Source organism: Toxotes jaculatrix, chromosome 10 (assembly GCF_017976425.1).
Source record: "Toxotes jaculatrix isolate fToxJac2 chromosome 10, fToxJac2.pri, whole genome shotgun sequence".
Lineage (NCBI taxonomy): Eukaryota > Metazoa > Chordata > Actinopteri > Toxotidae > Toxotes > Toxotes jaculatrix.
Genome location: NC_054403.1, coordinates 24,594,796 through 24,620,195, shown reverse-complemented (window position 1 = coordinate 24,620,195; position 25,400 = coordinate 24,594,796). Strand labels below are relative to the sequence as shown.

At 40.0% G+C, this 25,400-nt stretch overlaps 2 protein-coding genes across 3 annotated transcripts; one reads left to right on the top strand and one right to left on the bottom strand.

Annotated features, from left to right (window-relative positions):
- Positions 1-550: 550 nt before the first annotated feature.
- Positions 551-7,711, top strand: pcgf1 (polycomb group ring finger 1). 2 transcript variants are annotated; one of them, XM_041048221.1, is made up of 9 exons: positions 551-658; positions 2,529-2,634; positions 2,785-2,937; positions 3,137-3,208; positions 3,780-3,885; positions 4,049-4,091; positions 6,662-6,745; positions 7,153-7,233; positions 7,511-7,711. In XM_041048221.1, the coding sequence occupies exons 1-9, from the start codon at positions 572-574 to the stop codon at positions 7,559-7,561; spliced, it is 783 nt and encodes a 260-aa protein (XP_040904155.1). In that variant the 5' UTR covers positions 551-571; the 3' UTR covers positions 7,562-7,711. The 2 variants fall into 2 exon arrangements, with proteins under 2 accessions (XP_040904155.1, XP_040904154.1); XM_041048220.1 differs by having other exon boundaries at positions 569-658; positions 6,659-6,745; positions 7,511-7,709.
- Positions 7,712-12,946: 5,235 nt separating this feature from the next.
- lbx2 (ladybird homeobox 2) lies at positions 12,947-15,364 on the bottom strand. Its single transcript, XM_041048358.1, has 2 exons — positions 14,758-15,364; positions 12,947-14,041 (listed from the first exon to the last, which is right to left on the bottom strand). The coding sequence occupies exons 1-2, from the start codon at positions 15,080-15,082 to the stop codon at positions 13,578-13,580; spliced, it is 789 nt and encodes a 262-aa protein (XP_040904292.1). The 5' UTR covers positions 15,083-15,364; the 3' UTR covers positions 12,947-13,577.
- Positions 15,365-25,400: the final 10,036 nt, after the last annotated feature.

Here is a 25,400-nt window from a genome sequence, read left to right as displayed (position 1 = left end):
TGACTGAAGTGTATGCCTGCAGTGCCCTCTATTGCCCAGAATCAAGATTAACAAATAGATGAACACAGGCATCCCTGACTGAAAAATGAATTATTGTGTAGGACTATATTAAATAAAATTAAAGAGCAACCTGTTGTATAAAATTTGGAAATTAATTTAAAGCCTAAGTAAGTAGAAAAAAATCACTTTATGTTATCCAATCGTGTTACTTTCAGAATATAATTTGTGAAATGTGCTTTCAGTTTACAACCTCTTAAACGACAAGACACCAACTTCTTCACGTCTTGATATCTGGAGACTGCAGTTAGTGCATACACACCAAAAGTATGAAATAGTTTGTCTGATTTGAGACTTGCACCTACGATGGGTTCTTTTAAAAGCAAACTCTTTTTATTTATTTTTTTCCCGGTGGTGGCGTAGTGTCTTATTGTTTTATGTTTATATTATTTATTATTTTTTTATTTTATTTATTTATTTTTCTTCCTTGCTTATATTTCGCAGTTACCCGCCTTCTCCAGCTTGCTGAAAATGCCACATCCGGTTTACCCGGAAGTAAGCATAATTCCCAAAGATGGCGGAGCAAGGTCCGATGGCCATAGCGATGCGGCTACGAAATCAGCTACAGTCCGTCTACAAACTGGACCCGCTGAGGAACGAGGTGAGTGGCCGTGTTGTTCGAGCTCATCTGCACCGGGGCAGAAACGTGCGGGGAGTCGGAGTCCGGCAGAGACGAGTTAAACGCGCGCATTAACGGGAGATCGTTGTCGTCGCCGCGGCGCTGATGGTGAGAGAGGGAGAGCGATGCTGAAGAGAGCCGTGTGTGAGCATGCGTGGACGGGGGGGCAGAGTCCACCCGCGTAGTTCTGCCTCAACGTGCCGAATTTGCGTTAACTAACTGATATTTCGGTCGTTTTTAGTTAATAAATTCTGTTCACCAGATTAACCGGGAATTTACTTTTAGTTCAAGCACAGTATGAGCGAACAGGTGCGGTAACGGCTGCTGACTCCGCGGGCTCTCTCTCTCGGCTTGTTGTATAACGAAGTAACGGCGGTCAGTTTCCAACTGCCGTCGGTTTGTGTTTAACGGGAACGACGGCACTAAGTTGTCAGCTGCACTTTTATTAGTTTTTGTAGTGAACTTGGTTTGCTCGGTGCCGCTGAGTTTGCGTGCGACGCTGGTTTCAGCTGCCCCCGTCAGCCCGAAACGCAGATTTGAACGCCCACCCACTTTTAGTTTAAACGTTCCCGTCCGCTCAGGTTTAGCGTAGCTTTATTTTGATAATTCATCGGCCTTCTGTTTTTACTTTCGTGGTTACACACGGAGGTCAAAGGTCAGAGCTAGCTGCTAAACAGGTCCCCTGGAGCTGGTGGGGATTGTGCGTTTTGTCCAAAAGCACGTGCAGACGCAGGAACTAGGAAATCTACGTCTGCATTAAGACGAGAGACACTTATTTACCGTTAAACGCCTGAACTACATGAAAACTCGCTTTGGATTTCCGCTGACAAAACCTGCATAAGTACAGGTGATATCTATAGAGTTCAATTTTTTGACACCCATAAATAAATCATATGCTTTAGTATTGTTTTCTTAATTAGTTGTGGTGTTGTACTAGACTGCTTTATATTCACGCGTGACCAAGACTGAGAGGCCATTGAACCATTACTTAAACGTGTGGAATCACAGTTTCTGGTTCAGTTGTTTTATTCAGGATAAGTTCACAGTTTTTCATGTTTGTCTTAAAAGAGTACTCGCGTTCCCATATGCTCACTGAAATAGGCCTCCTGCTCATACTGGTCATACAGAGATCCCTATCAAAATCCCTTCAAATAGGGAATTTCATACTTAAAAAGGGTGTAGCCTTGGAATATATCCATTTGTTTAATGCATAACACAGGGATACATTTTTGTACAGTGAAGACTGTGGATTTTGTCTTTCATCTCTTCCATTTGAAAAGTGCAATATTTTTTTTCTCTTTCTCACACTATCCTACTCATCACTCCTCCATCATCATGTAAATTTGTATATAGCCATTTTTTTTTAACTCTTTTTGTATACTGGTTTTGTAATTTAACTTTTTTTTATTTTGTGACTATGCTATTTTTTGCACATTTACTTGTACTTGAATTGCATGCGCACTTTCTGCACTTTATCCTTTTTTCCTGTTTTGCTTGTGAGCACCCTAACAAGCAAATTTCCACAGGTGTTATCTGAAACATGTTATATAGGGATCTCTCAATGTCCAGCATAGACAGGAGAAATGACTTCAGCAAGCAGAACTGGTTAAGCGGTTCATACAGGCAGCCCACTGTTGTTTTAGGACAGATTTAAAAAACTGAATCTCTCTTTTAAGCTGTCTTAATCCCTTAATCATCTTGTGCTTTCAGATGAGAGGTTTGTTTTGAGTTTAAAACTTGGCAGTGCAGGAGAATTGTGCTTATTAAACTTTGTTTGGAGGATAAATAAACACTGACACCAAACTTTTAATCTTGTAAAATTTGTAAAACACCTTTTTGTTTGTCTTAACAGGAGGAGGTCAAGCTGAAGATCAAGGACCTGAACGAACACATTGTCTGCTACCTTTGTGCGGGTTACTTCATAGATGCCACAACAATTACAGAGTGTTTGCACACCTGTGAGTTATAACAGAGCTGGACTAATAATAATCTGATCTCATGTTCTTAATTCGAAAAGGTTTTTCTGCCATTTCACAAGAATCTTTTTCAGCGGGATGTCGTCAGGCTAGTAAGAATGAAATGTCTCTTTCTTTCTTTTTCCTCTACAGTCTGTAAAAGTTGTATTGTAAAATACCTGCAAACAAGCAAGTATTGTCCAATGTGCAACATCAAAATCCATGAGACGCAGCCCTTACTCAACCTCAAACTGGATCGAGTGATGCAAGACATTGTCTACAAACTGGTGCCTGGACTTCAAGAAAGTATGTAAAAATCTCTGCTCTCAGTGTCAGGTTTAGGAACACTCGTACCCCCGACAGCCAGTATTAGAGTTTGGTGCTTGTGAAATCTAAAAGAACAGCTAAACAGAAAACGCTTTACCAGAATAAAATATTAATTTATCAATCTATCTGTGACGTTTGTGCAGTTAATCACTTGATATCCATGTTCCCGTTTTAACAGGTGAAGACAAACGAATAAAGGAATTTTATCAGTCGCGAGGGTTAGAGAGAGTCATCCAACCTGCTGGGGACGGTAAGTGTTCAGCTTTCTATGATTTTTTTTGTTTATCTTATTTGTGTGACATGCTGCACCTCTCATGGGTCAAACGACAGATCAACAGAGGGTCATGCTGGGATATCTGCCACCTGTGATTTACTGTTGGTGGTGACCTTTGCTTTGCCTCATTAGATATTCATCCAGACAGTTTGAACATTATGATGTTTCATATGAACATTTTGAACATCTCTGACAGAGTAAGGCATCTTATGTACAATGCATGTAACCTATGTGTATGCATGTAGTTGAAAAGATCAATTCTGGTGAAATTCATTGTGTGGAGTGGAACTCTGCTGAATTACATTATTGACAGGAATGTTAAATCGAAGGTGATGCTACATGGTTGATCGTGAAAGAATTGATTTGCCTTTTTTTCTGCTTCTTTGTCCCAATAATCGTGAAAATGCACAACATGTATCCTGAATTACGTGGGTGATGATGTATATTGTGTGGCTGATCACATTGCAGTAGCCTGGCAAATCGACAACATGGTGATGATTGTTTTTTTTCGTTTGTAAAGTTAAACCTTTATTTCTTTTCTCACTAGATGCAGTACCTGATGCTACAGGTTTACCGTACACAAGTTTTGACCATTCAAAAGCTCACTTCTACAGATACGATGAGCAGGTTTCACTGTGTTTAGAAAGGCTAAGGTAAGCTTTACATTAGTTTTATATGTTTGGATTTATCTGTGTTTGTCTGATATAAATATGAAGGTGACTGTGTTAGTATGTGTTTGGTTAGTCATGAGTTTCAAGATAACCTGTGCTGCATAACTTGTTTTTCAGTGCCGTCTGTTCTGTTTTGTCTTTATAGTTCATCACTTGCTGGAAAAGATAAGACTAAACTTACTCTTCAGGTAAGTCACATACACAAGTTGACTTTCCTAGATGTACTTGGAGAAATTGTTGAGCTGGTTGTGGATGCTTTTAAAACAAATTGGCACACAGGTTTGCCCAGCCGTTCAAAACATGTCTCCGGGGGCTCATTTTTGAAGCCTTAACAAGTAATTTTCTACCCTTAACTGCTAAGCAAATACATGGCACCATGACATCTGCAGCAACAGCAGAAATCAGCACTCAGAGCTGGTTAGTCTGGCTGCAGATGAAGCCTCACACTCACAGAGAGACATTGATAAGTGGGACAAGAACGCCAGTGAAGCATATAATTATTCTGTATTTCCCATCCAGACCACTAATTTCTCAATAATTGGTGTTTTTATAATTGTTTGAGAAAGTGTCAAACAACTGGGCCAAGATGTTGAGTGAGTAATGTTTTTAGTGATGAGAGCTGACTTGTAGAACGTAGGATCAAAAAAACTCTTTCAGGCCAAATATCACACAGCCATTATTGTATTTATGTCCAAAGCAGACCTGAAATAAATAGTGGCAACAAACAAATTATAGTGTTTGGTGCTCTCACCAATTTAAAAGAAAAATGAACATGACACTGTCCTGTCCTGCCTAAATATTTACAGCTCTGTCCTGTGGGACAGATTTCACGATAAGAAGAGGACAGACAGACATAAAAATATGATATATTAGTTGGCAAAAAGCAAAGTTTGATTTGAACATAAATGTAATAATTATTATAACAGTGATCCTGATAGTTCCCTTAACTATGGGTGACTGCACATTGATTAAAGTATAGCTCCATGAGTTTCATACAGTATCTACATTCTATTAGTCTTTCCTCACGTCTGTTTATAGAAATTTACACCCCAGCAGTTTCAGAGTAAAGGTGTTTGAAACGCTGCTTGCTAAACAATTCCAAACCCACTAAACTGAAACAAATGCCTACCGTGTCAGTTGTTACTGTGGTTTTCCTTGTGTGGTCAGACACTCCTGACAGGCCCATTTATTGAAGGACGTGTGAATCAAGCCTTGACTAATGATCATTGTGGGAGGAATTTAACTAAAACACATGGCTTGTACCAAATTCCTCTGTGCTTAGCCTCCATCCACACTGCCCAACCATCGTTAGACCGACTGCAGAGAGTTTGGTCAGCCAGCAGAGGGCACCCTTGTTTAACAAATGCCTGTGTGGCACTGCTGCTGTGTGGCTCCAATCCAACTCTGGGCTCAAATCAAGATTTCAGAATTTGTTTTAAAAATGTTTCCACTATGGCCGACTTTAAAGATTGTTGACATGCTAAGCCATCAGGCATTTTCTGATATTTCCAGATAAATTTGAATGGGAAATGTTATCTTTTATTTCACATGGTCTAGATGTTACATTCAAGCAGACCAGGGTTGTTTTGTTCTTAATCTGGTTTTACAGTTTGAAAGTCACACAGGAGGTTGTGAATTCTGTCTTTTAGCGCAGTGATCTTGTGACTGCTGGGTGTGTTAGGGCATCGCTCTCCACCCTTGTCCTCTCTGACCACTATGTGTAGTTAAAATGTGTTTATTGTTGTATCTAATGTTACATTATAATAATAGTAATGGGAACAAGCAGCTTCATTGGTTCCATTCCTGACTCCTGCTACGCAGTCGTCTTTCACTCTAACCTCTGTGTGAAAATAGATTAGATAGTGACGATCCTTATTAAAATATAAAAACAAAAGCGTAAATACAGCCTGGGGTGTAATGTTGGATCAGTTTGTCAGGGAAAGATATGTCCTTGTAGTGTTCTGGATTTGAATTTTGACTTTTAACCTTTGTTACGTGCTGTTCTCTCACGCTGATTGAACACGCAGCATGTCCATGCATCCTCAACTGTTTTCACAGAGGTGGAAATTTGGTAAATGAAATTTCTGCCCCAGCTTTAAAAGAAATACTGTCTTGTACTGCATGCAGAGGGAGAGGAAATTTAGCTGTATGGCTGGAGTGTGCAGTAAGTCAGCTGAGACTGGAAAACGCTCAGCAGTAACCTGGGATTTTGTTAGCTGTAAATCTAAGTTGTAACAGGAGTATGCCACACCCTGTTGATCCACAGTTCCCTCATTATTAGCTTGCTTCTCTTGTGTGCTTGGTACTGTGTTTAGTGTTGGATAGACATTTTAAAAACATTTGTAAAAATGCTAAAATTTTAAACGGCAGTTTATCGACAGCAGCCAGTACGTCTAGTGTTACAAGCAAATCTAAAGAGACATTTATGCCTGTCACGCTTTTAACTTTGACTGAACAGCAAAACCAGAAATGCAAGTCAACTCTCTGAGCAAAAAGTTAAGTCTGATGCTGTTTACACAGAGCGAGTTGATGGAAAGAGCAAGTAAAATGAGTGATATTTTCCATGGTTCAGTAGCTTGTTAGAGTAAACCAGGCATCTTAACCAGCAGTATAAACAAGAACTTAAGACATCTGTTTGACTGGCTCCCTGGTGTCCACACGTGTTGGAGCAGTAAAGCCTGATTTATGTGAATTATCTCTGATCACGTTGCTTGTCTGAAGATTTACATGCGTTTGTTTGAACTTGTATCTGCAGCAGAAGTTTGTTCGCTGTTCTGTCCGAGCAGAAGTGAGACACCTACGGAAAGTGCTCTGTCATCGGCTAAACGTGGAAAAACACCAGGTCAGTCAATAGCCATCAGTGGTTCAATGAAAGAAGAGGTTACGGTACATATGACATTACATTAAAGACTTGTCACTTGGCTTATGCTAATGAGAACAAATATGTGAAATGTGGTTGTTGAGTATGTCTGCTATGTTATGAGACAAAGTTATGGAAGGAAAAGATTAAACTTATAATCATACATGTTTCCATAATTGTGATTAAGTCTCACAAAACAAATCTATAAGTTCATGATGTTGATGGTGTCATCCAGACGAACTTGCCTGAGTATGTTTTGAGTTGAAAAAAAGAATTTCTGCTTCCTCGTTGCGTCTTTTTCTAACTGCAAACATGTTTCACATAGAAAAATAATCACAGATGCTCCTCTCAGATTCCGCTTGACATCTGTTTGTGCGGTCTCCCTATAGGTCCAGATGTTGTTCAATAACGAGTCTCTGCCCGATCACATGACCATGAAACGATTATGGCTTTCACACTGGTTTGGCAAGGTACAGTACAACCACTATCAACAAGCGCCAGCAAATGTCATACATTCTCTCACACTCAACAGATTATCTTTTTACTATATGTGGCTTATTTGGAAAATCAGGTTAGAAGATCAGTGATGATGTATAATGACAAAAAAAAATCTCAATTCTCAAACTTAATAGTTATATTGACTTTTTAAAAACATATTGAAATGAGCATTTCTGCATTACTAGTGAAATAACTTACTTTATATGTGTCTAATGCAAAAATAATATTTTTACAATTTTTTTCTCTCAGGCCCAACCATTAGTCCTTCACTACACCATCAAGGACAAAAGGACCAGATAGGATTTGTTTTCAGTCTGAGGATAGCTGTACATATTTTGTACAATACATATTCTATTTTAATAGTGTTTGTGTACATATACTTATTTTCCTTGTTTTGTATTTTTGAAAATAAATTTTAAATGGGAAAAATAATAGTTTGTATCACTTGCCTAAGGTACAGTATGTTTTTCATCTACATAAAGATCGACAGTGAATCTTCAAGATCTAAACATCACATATTTTATTTATGTTTTACTGTTAATATTAAGGGAAATTAACTATCAACAACAGATACAGGCTGTATGCTAGTTATCTTGATAGGGAACATGCTGATGGATGCTACAGTGGTACTTGCAGTTGTGCAAAATCATCTGAAGTTTACAAGCGAATCTCCTATATGATGTCATGTCATGAATTTGCCTTTTAAATGTTAAAGTTAAATCAAAGTCTCACACTTGAGTAATATACATTGACATTTGATCCTTTATAGAAGTACTTATGTGCAGGAACACTTGTGTTTTCCCTAAAGTTTTTCATGTTATATTTTTAGGGTATAAATTTCCCACCAGTCACCAAAGAAAAACACAATGTTAAAGGGAAAGCAAGTCTCTAAAAATGGAAATGACTGAAGTATTAACATAAAGCACCAAGATATTATTTCATAGTTTTTTGCGTATTTAGCAAAAGCACCTGAGTCTTCAGCCCTGAGTCTGTGTGGATCTGTCTGGTTCAGCTTCACGCAGCTGGTTTTTTTCCCCTTTCTTCTTTACGAACTGCTCGGCCTCTGTCAGGTTGCACGGGGATTGTGAGTCAACAGTAATTTTAAAGTCGTGCCACAAATCCTGGTTGTTCTGAAGCCGTTTCTGTCCAGCTTTGGCTTTATGTTTGGCGCTGTTGTCTTGTTGAAATAAATCTTCTCCTGAGTTGCGGTGCTTTTGCAGACTGCAGCAGGTTTTCCTGCAGGATTTTTCTGCACTGATTTTGTCTTTGATGTTCCCAGGCCTTTTGAGGTCTTCTGCAGGGAAACCTTGCCACAGCAAGCTGCTGCTGCCATCACCAGGCTCCTTATGGTGCGTTTCTGGCTGATGTGTGTTGCGGTGGTGATTACAGCAAATATAGTATTTTAATATTATCAGTCAAAAAAATGTCAGTTTTGTCTCATTAGACCACAGAATGTCCTTCTGCTTCATTTCCATCTCCCACACACCCTGTGGCAAATACCAGTGTCAGATCCCATGTTTTTCTTTTTGGATTCTATTCTATTTCAGCTGTCAGAGAGCTCCGCCTGGTGAAGCTTAGCAACAGCAGGTTTGTGTGTCTCCTGTCTCGTTCATGTAGCTCCTTCGGTGTCCACGCCTCCCTCACGTCTGCTCCTCTCTGGCAGATACTCAGACCTCATACCTGCTCGAGGAAGATTTACAGCTGTGCCCAGATCCTTTCCGTTTTTATAATTGACCTTATTATTGTAATCTGAGCGATGTTCAGTGCCTTGGTAATTGTCTTGTTTCCTCTTTTGAGTTGCACCTTTCACTTCAGCTGTTTGACTTATGGTAAATGATGAATTTGCATTGCATTTCCATAAAGTTGAGACTCTCACCAGAGACAGCTTCTAAAAGGAATGGTCGAATGTTGCAGCACAGGCTGAGAATCCTGAGTTTGAGTCACCAGTATGAGCCACGCTCAAAAAATGCCGGAGCCAACATTTCCAATAGTTCAACTCAATTGCATCTTTCATCAGACCCTGCATGCCAGATAAATGCCCACATCTTTCAAACTCCATACTCCCAGTTTGTAAGGAAGCCTTTCTGTGATAAATTACGGCCTGCAAGCCCAGCTGGAGATAACCCTTGTCAGGTTTTTAAGAAAGCTCCCTGCTGAGCCAAGACAAGACAATATATAACTCATTTCACGGGCTGTGTATTTCTCCTTATGATGGTCAAACAGAGCTTCATGTGTAAAATCACTGGAGTGAGTTCCCCTTTAAGCAGCATAGTCTCCATTACAAAATGAAAAAGCAGCAAAGCCAACTGGCATTCTACCTCATCTTTTAAATGTTTATGTGACACTCTAACTGTGGTGATATTTTATTGCACATTTTAGAGGCTTTCGGGGAAAACGGTGTGAAAAACCTCTGTGGATAACTGCACTCTGCACCGCGAAGGCTTAACAAGGATTGTTGTTTTTGACCCATGAAAAACAAAAGCTTGTGTCCATGCAGACTTATGACCTCTTTATCTCTGCAGAATCTTACTGGCCACTGTCTGTACCAAACTCTGTTGTGCACTCATTGCAAATTCAGTCCTCCCAGATCAGCACTAGGTGGCAGACATGGTGCACGCTTTTCAGACGCCAGGGGCAGGAGGAGTCTTTGATGTGTGTGTGATCTTGTCCAGAGTGAAAGGAAAGACTCTGAGAACCTGACGGGGCCTGATAATGTATACAAGCCTTGTATCTTATTCTGTCTCTACCCTTTCTAAGTAGACTGTGCTGCAGAAGCCAGAACATTTCATCAGCAGCGTACTGAGTTGCACGAGTAGCCTTTTGAATATATTGAGAAATACCTCTTTGGCAGAAAGTAAGAGTAAATATGCTTAATGATTTTTTTGCTTTTGGATAGCATTGTGTTGGTAGGTTTTATTCCATTGTTATATGACAACAAACATCAATGCTTGATGTTTCTTTGTCTAAAGGGTTAAAGGTTAGAAATGGAGTTTGGTTTCCATATGAAGAAGACCTTGTGAGACATAACAATTTTCCATTTTAGTGCAGAGGTCAGTAACCTGGAAGACAGCGGCTCTGGACTTGCCTTCTTATGACTGAGGGTAAGATGTTATCAACAAAAAGATGTTGGTTTTTTTTGTTTTAAGTCTCGTTTTTCAAAAACTGTTTCTGCTTCAGAGGATATTCTAACATTGTCCCGATAAGCTTGATAGTACCTAGAAGTTAATATGAATGTTTGGCTGTTTTAAATCAGGCCCCAGTCACCAGTGTTTCTAAATGAAGAATAAAATAATCTCCATGACAAACTGCACGTTAGTCACCAGCTGCAGCAGTACATACACACAGGCACACATACATGCATATTATAGGTTTCCTCCAGCCACCCTTATAAAGTCTGAGCGTGTCCCTTCAGGGCATTTTCATGTTGGAAAAAAAAATCCCCCAAAACTGTGACCTTTAGGCCAGAATGAAGGTTTTTAGGTTCCTGTTGGAGTGCTCGGTTAGATTGCATTTTATGTCTCTTGGCACCTCTGGGCTTTTATTTTTCTCATTATATTACCAAAAAAATCTGCATCTGAATGTGGCCCCAAACAAAAGGAACTGCTGGCTTTGAAGAGCCACTGCCTTGAGCGTGTAATTCACCTGTGCGCTTTTAGATTATTTTTAAAATCAATTCAGGACAGAAATACTAATCTGAAATTATTGATACTGTAGTACAGTAAGTGGAAAATTGGAAATTAATACCTACTATTATTGTTGCTACGACTATTATTACTGCTAATAATAACAATAATAAATTGAATTTTCCTAAGTTGAGCGATATGTCGTATCTTCAATTTAAAATTTCAGAGTAAAACAATAAGATGAACCTTAAGTTCCTTAAAGAATATTACACTGATGCTGTTGTAAGTATTGTAGTGACACCATGGAAGAATATTAAGTACAATATATTTGTTATGAAGTCAGTTTATATGTCAAACTTCGTCGTTACAGTTTAATCTGGGGGTTTAAGGCTGAAGACTTAACCTTGCTGTCCACTGACTTTTCGCCTATTTAAAGCTCCCTTCCCCATGTTGTCCCTCCTGCCTGTCCAGAGTAGCTCCATAATAAAAGGCCTACTTGACTTTTCAACCCTCACGATTCCAAGCGATTACTTCTTTTGTGAGCGCCAGCCTGCTCTGTCTCTACCCCCCCCAAAAAAAATAAAAAAACAAAAAAAACGGTCCTAACAAGCTCTCAAGTTTGCTCTAGTACTCTCATATTCTCACATTCAGTCTGAATTTATTTATATTAAATGGCAGTACGTATTTCATTAAATACCGGGTTGATCTGCCTTCCAAATTCAGTCAGTGTTATTATACATAAAAAATGCTTTTAAAAAAATTTAATGTCTAGAACCTAAAAAAACTTGAATTACTTGATTTATTTCCTCAAATGTCCACAACAGGTTCCGTTAATGATCGTTCACCAGTTCCAAAATAATAAACCGCGTCTCTAAGCAGGTAATAAAATGGCCTTCGTATTTGAGCGCGCAAAATAAAAATCAATATTTAAAAAAATCTGCACTGCGAGCCGGTTAATAGTAAACACCAGAGAACAGTTTTAACAGTTTTAGGATAAACAACATTTTCTCACTAAATAACTGCAATAACACCACCCTCCCCTCCCTCACACACACACACACACACACACGGACACACACCAAACTCTTGATCCCCTTACAAAACTGTTGCAAATGGTCAGACAGCAGCAGCAGCACGTCGCATTTCCACTGCCTCCCATTGAGGTTTATTCATTAGGATCATCACACTAAACCGTTTGCTATTCATGGGAGACTTTTTTCTCTCTTTCCAAACAAACCCGAGTCAAGAGTGGCAGATGCGTGCCATTATTGCCCGCGGCTCGGTGGAAGCTGTTTTATGTAAGGCAAAGGCGGGTTAACCTAATCAATCATGTCGACTAGTTGTGTTAAAGACGATTCATAGGAGGAGGAAGAAAACATATGGCGCAGGGGTGGAGGCAAGCTTTTCTTAACACCGCAGCCAGACCGGGACCTTCTTGTGACAAGATGTATTCAAAGCGGGACGAGAGAATGAGAATAAAGGCAGCGGACGGCTGCTAATTGAAGTCACGCCACTTAATGGCTGAAAGCAGAGGTCAATTATTCAAAAGCGCCCATTTTTACCAAGCAAGGCAGATTTTTTTTTAGGTTGAATATTTCCTGTTTCCTTAATCTCTAAAGACAAATCTATGTGTTATTATATTCTTATAGCAATATGTCAGTATTCCTGTAGAGAATTTATGGAGTGCCTGTGGCGCTCAGCATTGAGCTTACAGATCACCTTAACACCTATGGTCCTCTAATATTCCTTCAGGGATTTAATAACATATGCTTCCCCATAGTACTTTTTTCTAATTTTAAAATATATTTTCTTTAAAATCACATTTCTTATGGTCTAATCATAATATAATATCCGTACACGGACGCATTTCTGCGTCAAACGCATATTTTTAATTTTTTTTTTTTTTTTTTTTTTAGTAAATTCTTAAAATAATTTTATGAACAATCACAAATCCAACCGCGCAGAAATCTTCTTGAAATATCATATAACCTTTATTTACATAGATGCTGATTAAATAGAATGTTACAATAAAATTATCGCATAGGATGTTTGATCTATATACAGAACTCAGAGCGTGTAAAAGTTTGCAGTCGATACTAATAGTGATGCCTCCTTTGCGCTGCGAGCAGGCCTGCACGGTGGCAGAGACACGTTTCGCTCAGGACAAAAAAAAAAAAAATAGCTACACTTAAGGTGGGATGGACTGACACATCGATCCCCGGCTGTGCAGGAAAAAAAAAAGACAAGGGGTGGAGGAGGTCATTTAAATATTTGGCAGATCCGATTCCTTAAACAGAAGAATGCGAATAAATGGCAAACAGAAAAAAAAAAGATAATTGCACAACTTTCCACACACATCCCCCCCAAAACGAACGTGAAATATTAAAATGTTTACACAATTTTCGATCTTCCTGTACCATAACAGTAAGGTCTGTATGAAAGGAAACCGGATATTCCTCAGATATTGTGGTGAAACCTAAACGACAGACTTGGAAACTTTACAAGTCCGGTTAATAAATTAAAACGGAGGAAAAAAGGAGGAGGAAGAGAAAAAAAACTTTCCTGAAATGTTTATATATGTGTATATTCTCCTTTTCTGTCAATATCCGTGCAAAAGTTTGGGAAGAAAAATGCCCCCTTTTTATATTCTTGTTTTAGTTGTTGCTTATGAAAATCACAGGCCCTCTGACTTGTCAATCGTCCACCTCGATTTCCTCGTCGTCCTCCGAGAATTCATCCGTGGTTTGGTCTCTGGATGAGGAGGGGGACTGTGGGAAGGCCCGGTGTTCTTGCGAGGTCGGGGAGAGACTGGGCGATCTGGCCTCGGACCCCCCACCCTGGGGATCCTCAATGTTCTCCATGCTGACGAGCTTCTGCAGCGTCTGTGGGGTGATTTTCTTTAGCGACTCCACGTCCGCTTTCATCTCCTCCAGGTCCCGCTTGAGTTTGGCCCTGCGGTTCTGAAACCAGGTGATGACCTGCGCGTTGGAGAGCCCCAGCTGCTGCGCGATCTGGTCGCGGTCGGCCGGAGAAAGGTACTTCTGATACAGAAACCTCTTCTCCAGTTCGTAAATCTGATGGTTCGTGAACGCCGTCCGCGACTTTCTCCTCTTTTTCGACGTCTGTCTCTGTCCGAAGGCGTTTAGATGCTCACGACCTTGGAGAGGTGCGAGAGGAAAACATACAAGAGGAATGAAACAACTTTCCCCCCCACACTGCAGCAGCAACATGGGGCACAGCAGAACAGGCCTGTCCTCGTTTTACAGGCTCGGTTTAGTCTTTTTTTTTCCTTACAGCAAATTTTCATATTTATTTCACTTGATTTAAACAACAACGAGGCAACTTTTGAGAACTTGTCTGAATCGAGCGGCCCTGCTGGAAACCCCCTGAGCTTAAAATTCATCCCACATTATGAACCAAACAAGAATTTAACCAAATAAAACAGTTACGTGAATTATTTTTTCCCTGGATCAGAAATATACAATATTCACGTGGCATTTCAGTTTATCTGTCAGTCTGTCCATTTTTATTCAGCATGCTGACACATGCAGTTGGTCATAATGGCAGACTTTTTGACAGCATGCAAACTGGTGTATTAGGCAGCTTATTGGCCAGTTTTGTAGATTGTGCGCGTGTGCATTTCAGCGCGTAAATGTCAAATTGACATGGTCTGATTTTTGTATTTTGTAGACATTCCTGTGTAGCTGTCCTTACATGCCCACACTAAAAGTCAAAACAAACCCAGCTAGCAGTGATTTCAGCTCTGAGTCTGCCACATGATTATTGCGCTAGCTCCCATAAAAAAAACCGTTTTAAAGGCGTTCTATCTGAATATTTATATTTGTCCTGCAAATACAAAATTCCTTCCTTTACCTTCTGCTGCCTGGATAACGCTGACTTCCAGACCCTTAAACGTTTTGCTGGCCAACTCCTCCAGCGCGCACAGCGGCGAGGAGGGAGTGGTGATCCCGTTCCTCGCCGAGTTAGAGCCCGTGACTTTCTCCAGTACTCTCGGCGGACAGATACTGGCGACCGACTTCTTTACCGAGGGTTTATTAAGGATATCCTCAATGCTGAACGGCGTTAAAGGCTTGTTGGAGTTGGCCGGCGGCGGCAGCTGGTCCAAGGGAGCTCGTCTCCTTTCCTCGCCGCTGGACTGCAACACAGAACCTGCCTTCATGTCTTTACTGGAGGTCATCGCAGTCCCGAAGAATCGCTGCTTCCACAAAGTTGATTATTTCATTCAAATTGTCGTTTTAAGCGTTCACAAATGTTTCCACTGGTGCCACGCGTTCTCGAAGACCTCCTCTGTATTTTGACACTTAAAAGCCGAATGCCGCAACTTAGTTCGCCGGAGAGCTTTCCTCCAAAATAACCATGCTTCGGGCGTAGTTGCAGAGGCAGCCGGACTGTATTCCCCTCAGAGATTCGTAGTTCCTCTGCCAAGCTCCATGTAGATCTTTAGAAAGTAGCAGACTGGAGGGGGGTGAATCCCTGCAAGGGAAAAAAAGCTGTCTCAAGCAGCAAGAAAGAGAAAGCGACTGTTAACGAGTTATTGTTGATTGGGCGAAGTTCAATTAGAGAAACACTACACTACTTGCTGACCCGCTGCTGCGTCTTAAAGGGCCGGACCATAATAACTAATTGGACGTGGGGAATAGGAGGAGTCTGTTGCTGCCGAGGAGAAAGATGCCCTGAAATGTTTATGCATCTGTTTCCCTCTGCTGGTCTGTTCTTCTAGAAAGGGAGAGTTGATGGCCATTAAAGTACTGCCACCAGCATCTTTGCATTATGGGAAAGTTTGGAGGAACACCGAGGCAACAATGGTCTCCAGCAGAGATACTTATTTTGGTGCGTAATTACGCATAGAGCGTTAAGCGTGATGTGCACATTAGACACAGTGCTGCACGGGAATTTGGTTTAAAAATAGCCGCAATGAGCACATTCATGGACCTGATTTTGTAGTCTATTAAAAATATTTTCCTTCTCATGAATAGAACCTGTCCAGGTTAACCCGTTCTTCCACATGACAGGTGGTGGATTTTTAAATGTATGTATATATATTATTTTATTCTAACTTTATTATATATTATACATTACTTTTTACATTACTTGACTAAATACTTGGCTTGGAAAGAACATTTCTGGGACCAAGACACTAGATTTTTTTAGATTTTGAAAGCAGAAATTGAGGAAAAATCCCTTATTTGCAGAACCTATTTATATTATTGTTCATGTCGTTTGTTGTCGTATGTTCTTTCCCCTTTCCTAGGTAAATTGTCCGTGCATCAGTATGGCCCTGCAGGTAAAATCCCAGACTTGCAGTGTAATTTAATGCGGTAGCGTGAAACAAGCGTCTAATAAAGGTGACGCCGAGCTGTGGCTCAGAGTCTGAGGACGGAGAATGTGAATTTTACTGAAAGAGGTTTAGGATGTAGGGACAGAAAACGGGAACGGCTCCGACCGTGAGGAGAGCAGCAGGTAGGTCTGTTTAGAGGAAACACACCTTGTTTTATTTAAGACTTTGGATATTTTCGCCACGTGGACACTTTATTCGTTTTAATGTTTTTCTAGACATTATACACGACCAGCAGGCAGAACGAAATTTGCATTTTGCAATTATAGGGGAAAAAAGACAGCTGTGAAATGTTTGGTACATGGCAACATTCTTTGAAATTCCTGGGATTAAAATTTCACCAATTTGAATAAAAAACAATAACAAATAGACGTTTCTTAGACCAATATGGAACCAAAGCTTCATCATTCAAAATCTAAGTTTACCGAAATATATCAATTTAACCTTTATTTTAACAGCTGTATTATAATCTAGGCGCCACAAGACATAGGCTGAATAAAGCAAACACTGAAGAAATGTAGTATTTTCAAAATACAATCAGCTTATTCTGACCCATTCGGATAAAGCCTGCCGCCCAGGAAACCACTGCGGAGATTCTTGTGCCAACAGGAGCATATGGTGACATTGGTTTAGGGACAGAGTTATAAAACAGCAGGAAATTCTATTAGCTGCCTTGGGGGTCTACCCTTTGTGGCTGCTTTGAATATATATTTCTCCATAACAAGCAGGAGTTTGTAGCAGTAAATTTAGTTTGGGGATTTGGACAGGAGCATGCATCGTTTTGATGAAAGTGCAGGAAGCCGAAGATTCAGGCTGGTGTGAGAAGCTCCTCATGTCACAGTGATTTAGATTTATTTTGACGTTTTAAGACTTGAGCACGAAATGAGTTTAAGATTTTAGAAACGGAAGAAGGCAGACTGTAGCATACAAGGAATTTATTTATACTATTATTGTGCACGTTTGTCACACAAATAAATTAATACAGTATAAGAAAAGAAAAGAAATGCTTCCGTTTTATTAGAGATAGCAGAGATGAGTTTACATGGGTAACATTATTTTCTACTTGTTTGTTTATGATAACTGTGACAGAAAAAATACATTTTTCAACTAGATTTAGATATTTTATTTCATTTATCGCCATTTTTCCTGCAGGCCTCTATCATCCACACAGGGGCCATGCCCAGTTGTGAGAAAGTGGAAACCCTTCTGTTTCTTTTTTATTTCAACGGCAATTTTATAGATTTGATCTTCCGAAAGATAAACCTGAGCTGAGCTCCGCGGACCACCAGGACCCGCGCTGCTGTAGATTATTAACCCTCAAATCTGGTTTAAGCGTGAATAGCCACAAGACCTCCCCACACAACGGCCCAGTGGGCTTTAAGGTCTGAAGTGAAGCTGGTCCGAAAGTTTTTTTTTTCTCTTTCTTCTTCTTCTTTTTTCTTTCTTTTTTTTCTTTTTTGGCTTAATTTAAACGTTAATTAGAAGCAGAGCAGCTGACATCATCAATCATCAGTTCATGGGGGATTTAATTGGATGATTCGCTTCGCTTTTACCTCCTATCAGCAGCGGGCTCCTTACCCCAAAAGGTGGTGCGTTGTACTGAGTCACTTAAAGAGAATATTTGATTTTTTTTTTTTTTCTTTGTGAGGGCCAGTTAATCAAACAGCACCACATCTCCCCCGGTTCGTTCTCTCTTACATTTAAATTCCACTGGCCCCCTGTAAATAATCAGGAGGGCCAAGTGCGCGGTGTTCGTGTCATCCTGTAGCTCGATAAAAATCAAAGCAATGGGAAAACGCCCACCCGGTAAAGGTCAGCCTTTCTGTCATTAATCACCGAATTAATTCACAACGCTCCGGAGCGAATATCGGGGAATGTTTAAAGTATCCGATTCAGCCTCCATCGGAGACCCAGAGAGGGTGATGACAAACGCAACAACTGCAATAATAATCCTGAAAATGTAATTAGTTACAGTGCTGTAACGCGTTACCGCTCATCCCGGCTCTCCATGAAAACAGCCATGCAGATCCAACGTCTCAGCCCGGGTGCTTTGCACAGAGAAAATGTTTTGTAAGCCGAGAATAGATTCTTTTTAATGCCTTTTTTTTCGATTTCGATTGGTTCAAAGGCCTAACGCAGTTCAGTGTGGAGTAAAGCACAGATACTTTAACGTTGCTTGTTCTTTCATCGATTATTTTTGTCTAAAATAAAATTTGCATAATAAAAGCTGTGGGAAAAATAACATTTTAATACAAAAATTCCACCACAGTTCCCGTAGGAAATTCACAAAATATATACCAGCAACTAATAAGGAGATAAAATATCACCTAAGGTCATCATTGCCTCACGATGGAAACCAGAGATAAACTACAAATACCTACAGAAACACTGTAGAAATAACTAAATAAAAATAACATAAATAAGGATAAGGACAAGGTCACCATTAAATAAGCTCTGAGCACCACAGATATTTTCAGCCCCTTTCAAATGCTTCTGGGGTTGTTTGTTTATTTATTTATTTTTAGAATTTTATTATGATTTTATCCCTTCAAAATAAGGGGTTTATTGTGGGGTCAGATGTTATTTAGGATCATTGTAAAGGCCGAACAGGCTGCGTTTTTGTCTCCACTGCTGCTGTAAAGAGGCAGCTCTCACAGCGCAGCGTGTCCTCCTGTATTATGAAACAAAACAGCTGTAAACGCCTCTCAGTATAACATGATACAGGAGAAGGCTGCTCAGGGCGCTGTGGGTGTGTTTGTTTCCATTCTTAACCGGGCTGTTTCCACTGTAAAACACACTGTGGGCTGACTGAGGGGCTTGATGAAGGTGTGTGTTGATGAGGCTCTACAGCACGTCTGCTCCCAAATTAACTGGGCCGTGCGTTGGACAGTGTGTACAGCTTTTAAGTTTATTTTTGCAGCACCAATAGCTTATGAATATGTATGAATTAATGGCGTTTTACAATTAAAATCATGTTATTTCAAATGATAGGTAGAATAAATGACCAAGGCTAAACTACAAATTGTAGTAATGAAAAATAGTTAAATAAAAAAAAAGAATGAGAATGCATTTTTTTAAAATCAGAAAATAAAAATGAAAAATATGAGTAGATATTCACACATTTTTATAGTGGTGGGGGTTTTTTTTTCGTGCGTAATGATGAAGGCATGGCATCCTTCACAGCGGCCTTCATCCAACTCATCCCACCTGCTCTGTGTGTGTGTGTGTGTGTGTGGATCCCTGCGCGTTTTATCAGTCCGATATCAGATTACTAGAGCGTAGGTGTCACCCTTGGAGATTTGCTCTTTCCAAGCTGTCCTCGAACGCACCGTTGCAGTTTGACGTCGCTCCATCGGCTGAGGCGCACAGGTGTTCATCTTCACAGCAGCTTCACCCTGTTTGGAGGTGATGCGTCGCCTGCAAACGTAGAGTTCTCATTGGCTAAGGCTTTCCATTACATCATTATCCTCAGGGCCCTTTTGTTTCAGTTATATCTGGTGTTGCTGGTGTTGATTGGATTTCTGAAAGGATGAAGATGCTGTTCTGTGATTAGTATCAGACATAAAATTCAGCTCCTGAGAGGGAGTATTGTGCCTGCTGCAGCCAATTCATCAGTTCCTGTTCTATCTGCTTTATATTTGCCTTTTGTAATAATCTAGTCCACACACTGGACTCAGAAATTTAGGTATATTTATGCCAAAACCTGAGGTGATGTCTTTAAATCCCTTGTTTTGTCAGACTAATATATTCACTTCACTATATGACAAAAGAAAGGCAGCAAAATCACAGATTTGAGAAGCTGAAGCCAGTGAATGTTTGTCATTTTTGCTTGAAAAAAAAGTCTGAAACCATTATTCGAATATCAAAATATTTGGTGAATAATTTTCTTTTGACTGACGAATTGATTAGTCGACAAATCCTTTTCGCTCTAAGTGACACCTGTACAACCACCACCCATAGTTATCCTATGTCTTCCTTACATTAGTAGGCGTGATGCGCTCAGCATAATATACTAATACTATAATGTTTAACACTGGCACTTCAGATATAACAAAATGAACAGCAGCTAATGTCAGCATGCGTATTCACCGTTTGGTTTGTTTGGCATCTGTCAGCACAGACCTTGTATCCTTTCTTGTTATGACAACATTGTAAATTACAGTCATCTCTTGTATCCTAACAGGCAGCATTAGTGCACAGTGTGTAAATAACTGCTCTACAGACATAGTGGACACGGTGACGTTGTTACAGTAACAGTTTGATAAATAAATCAGAGTCATTTACAACTGTGGGATGAAGTGAATGAACTCTGTAGTTTCTGTCGTGCATCGATTATTTTGTGTTGATCTGCCACCACAACTGATCTCCTCGGACTGACACACACTGAGCCATGAGGGTTCCCCACAGGCCGGCAGAGATTCCCAAATAAATAACAGCAAAGCGTTTCAGAGCTCTAACACCTCTGAACACAACACCACTGTAGACCTCTGAGGCTTCATTTTGTTCCATGGCCTGAAATCACACACCCTCCACCCCCTACTCCCCCCTCTCTCTTGAGAGTGGACTGTGGTCGTCCTGGTTCCTCTCTAATGGCCCACTGGGCCCATTTAAGACCATAAAGAAGGATATGTGGAGGCTTAAAGCAGGATTACAGCATTAAGGCTGAATGTTTCTCCTGTTTGACTCTTGATTAGCCTCATTATTACGTAATTAGTCCACTGACTGTAGGTAAACAGCATGGAATCTGATACCAGACATTAGATTTATATTGTTGATGTGTGTGTGTGTGTGTGTGTCCAAAGCCAACTTGGCCAAAAAGAGCAGCTGAGACTGACCGATGACAGAACACTAATTATATTACTGTTAATAATAGTGAAAAAAAATGTTGTTTTAACCAGATATGTAATTTGTGTCTTTATGTGGGAATATTGATAAAAGTAAATACACAATCCTTTGGCCTTTGAGTTATACCTGCAAACATTATTTTTTTTTTAACTCAAATTTTAACAAATTTCACAAAATTTCACAGCATCAGAAAAGACCAGTGACTGAGATTCGGCAGTGGGACCCTTTTGTTACCATTAAGCATAATTACCATCGAGTCTCATTCTGTTTGAGATTAAAGTCACTGATGAACCTTTCTCATTGTTTAGCAACTCAGCATATTGTTAACACACATTCACACACACAGACTGACACACACACACACACACACAGTGCATGTAGCCAGATCTATTTATAGGTGATGATGGGAGTCTGCTGCTGAGCTGCTCTGTGATCAGGAATGACCACAGCATGATCACTCAACAGGCCAAACTGGCGAGTAAAGTTAAGACCTTCATAACCTTTGATGAAGAAGTAAAATAAGAACTGCAGTTTGTTATCAAGACAGAAAAAGACACTGATGATCTCAGCCCAGAATTGCGTCACCTAATTTTGTTGTGTTAAATGTTAAATTTGTTCCTGTAGATTCTCCTCAGGATGAATTACGTCTGCCTGAAAGTTAAGGAGACAATTCTGCAAAGAAAGAGCTAAGATGATTTCATCCTGTGCTTTACACCTCATTAGACCTGAGTGAACAATGTGCAGAAAAATTCTTTTCTCATTTTGTCCAACTCCAAGTAGAATAAATTTAGCTCCGGTTAAGTTTGTTATTTGTTGCAGAGGAATCATGTACTAATTTTACTTCATTGTGTTTAGAGTTGTATCTAGAGTTGTATGTGTGAATATGTTGCAGTTACACCACTGACTTTTCACTTGTTTCTGCACAAGCAACAAAACATAATGTATGTAGTAGTAGTATAATGACACTCATCATCTGCCCATTAGTTCCACGGATTTAACTGTTAAATCAACCAAGGAAATTTGTTTTTCAGTAGCACGTGAACACGAGCGACAGTGAGACTCAAACTCAGCTAACAAATTTTTTTTGGCTGAGTTTCATTTTTTTTTTTTTTTTTTACAAAAGCTTGAACTATTGTTTTCCAAGATTAGAGAAAAAAAGGCATGGGCTCCATTCAGGACTCCTATAGGGCCTATCTTCTCATATCATTGTACATATCTTGGCAAATGAAGACAAATGCTTTTGTGAGCACACCACGTTCCAGGGGAGCTTTCGACAAATTAATCACTTGCAATTCTATCCTTGTCCACTTGGGCGCCCAGCGAGTCCCTGGTGCAGCGTCCAAGAGGTAATGAAGGGCACGTCGTCTGCTGCTCTTTACGAGCCTGAGCTGCTCCTCGAAACAAGAAAAAAAATGAGTAAGTGAAGCCACCTCTCTGGAGGGTCGTCGTTTTCTTGAGATGGTGTGGCGCCTTGACCTCCAAGATCACCCCTCTACCCCTCCACCAAGTCTTCCTCTCCCTCCTCACATCAGGATTTCATTAAGTGGTGAACAGAGCACCCCCCCCCCCCCTCCCCCCAATTCACTCCACTCCATCACCACCCCCCACCCCCCTCCTCCTTTGCTCTCTCCTGCGCCACTTTGCTCCCAAACCAAATGAGGAAATAGCTCGTCTGGTCGCTGACAGACCCCGGGTTTGGCCGTAAAGATAAATGACCCAAAGTATTAAAGTTTAACACGTTGACAAAACCCACCTGATCTGTGGGATTAATGCAACAAAAAATCCATCTGTGGAAAAAGAAGGAGAGGGGGGGAGCTGGGAGGGGTGGTGGGGGCTCACAGGAGAGTAATAGCCGGGCACTGGGAAGGTCAAACAATATTTAGGATAAGTACATATCCAGGGCTGAGAGGCAGAACTTTGCAGGGCCGTCCGTTTTCTCTCGTGTTCCTGTGCGTCATGTTTTGGCAAATTCAGCAGTTCCACAAAAGGTAAACACACACAACACGTACAACACATAAGCATTTAAGACTTATGATATTTAATTAGGTGACATGAAGAACACACAAAGTGCTTTTACTTAAAATCACATTAATATTCTGATGGCATTCGGAGCAGAGTATTCCAACCATAACAAAGTGTTAGCAGAAACGTGAATGCGATTGCTGCAAATCCATTATCAATCAGAACCCTGATTCATATCAATATCTTATATTTGTCCAATTTAAAGATATTAAATATAGACACTGACTAAAGGCAGCTTACTTACCTTACTGTATAGTATCGTAAACGGACGGTTACTGAAGTCTGTGATGTATCTCTTAGCAAAGTTATGATCCCGACATTAAGATGTATGTAATCTTATGGCCTTTAATCAGGATATGAGGTCATTTCCAAAGCACATTATAGATGCGAATGTGGTCATTGGCTCATCATTTTGTCTCTGATGAAAGTTGAATAATCCCCATGGGTGAATGGGCTGATTGAGTTTGTGTTATCTTCTATTTAAAGTTGAGGTTAAAGGTGAAAGCGCTGTGTATAATTTACCTGCCCTCTATTAATATTCAGAGGAGAGGACTGCGGTGGGAAACGTCCAGAATTTAAAGGACCTTTTTCATCATTTTCAGCAACACACTGGGTGCAGAGTGAATCAGGGGATAATGTGCAGATAAAAACATGTCCAAGCCACCTACTGCATGATAGGCCTTGCTGGGTAGAACTCCATTTCATACTGTTCACCAGTATATTGTATAAATGCTTTTGTTATTTCCCAGTGTCTCAGTATATGAGTATATGAGAACAGTAATGTTCCTCACTCTCAGTGGGAGTAAAGAAACTTGTCTGATTTTATATCCACTTACAGCTACATTGCAGTGTGATGTAAACCATTTATAGCACCACGTGTTTATTACTTTACTGATTATAAATGCTAAGTAGGGAGGTTTAAAATAAAACATCATCTTTCTTACAGAGGAGCTGTCACTGGCACTGGCATATCTTAATTTCAACTCTGACACTTTTGAACATGTCAGTGTTTGTTCAATGCATGTACAGTATATATGTTTCTATTAATAGACACTGCGCTGAAAAGTTAGACTGCTCAGGGAGCATCATTATTTCTTCCAGTCGAGGACAACAGGTTTAAAAATGATTTGTCTGAACTCCTGTTTGTTTTTGCCTATCTGGACAGCCACGCTCACACAGGACGACATGACTGCCAGAGAGTTTAGTCATGATGACAGTAGCTGTATTATACATCTCTGTGATTAAGATTTCATGTGAAGTATGAATCGTCTTGACGCAGAAGCCACCTCACACCCCAGCGGGATAAAACAAGCACTAAGAATTATTGACAGATACTCTGCTATTTGGCCTTAATTGAGATGCACTTCATGGAATAATGAATATGTCCACATAGGTGAAATATAAGATGTTAAACTAAGAGTATCGCAGCTGAGGTGCAATACAGTGCATACTGGAATGTGTTTGGATGTTTTTGGCCAGCTGTTAAATCATTATTATTGCCTTCTATTTTTCTTACAAGATTTAAATTGAAGTTGCTCCTTTTGGAAGACGTTCCTACTTTTCCTGAAGCATTCAAATCATGATAATGTGCAGGAAGTTCAAAAGTAAAACCTTTAGCCAGATGATAAAACCTGTCTTTTGTTAGCGCTATGCTGACATGCAAGGCTTTAGGGGAACCCTCAGCTGTAGACGCTGGAGTTCCTGTGAAAATAATGACTCATTTATTATGAAACAGACACATGCACGATAGTTACCAGAACAAGAACAATGATTGGGAATTGTTATTCTCTCAGGAAACCCATCTTAGCAAATTCCTACATTTGCATAGTTTGTTCCATTTACATGAATCCGAGTTGCAACGAATTATACATGAAAAACTTCAAAAGCAAAGACGTGACAGACCTTTAGACAATCAAGCAACTGGAAAAGGCAGTGAGATTTAATGAGTTGTTCGCTTTTCATAAATTTCTTATCCGACATCACTGTAGTGCTTTTCCCATATGACAACACTCATTCTTTCTTCTGGCTTCCTTCATTTCTCAGATTGAGATATTTTAATGGAGACGAAAACAGGAAAAATAGCAATGGGAAAAAAATGTCGGGAAGCATAAATATTAGGGGAGTGAAAACACTAAGCAAGGTCTTGGCCCGATCCGTGTCCATAACTTACTCTGTCACAGTAGTTCATAAATATTAAGAATAGGCTCACACTCCATTGCAACCATGAGCAATGAATCCATGGAGAAAAACTCCTGCGTCCTCTGACTGTCAAACCTTTTTTGTCAGTTTTATT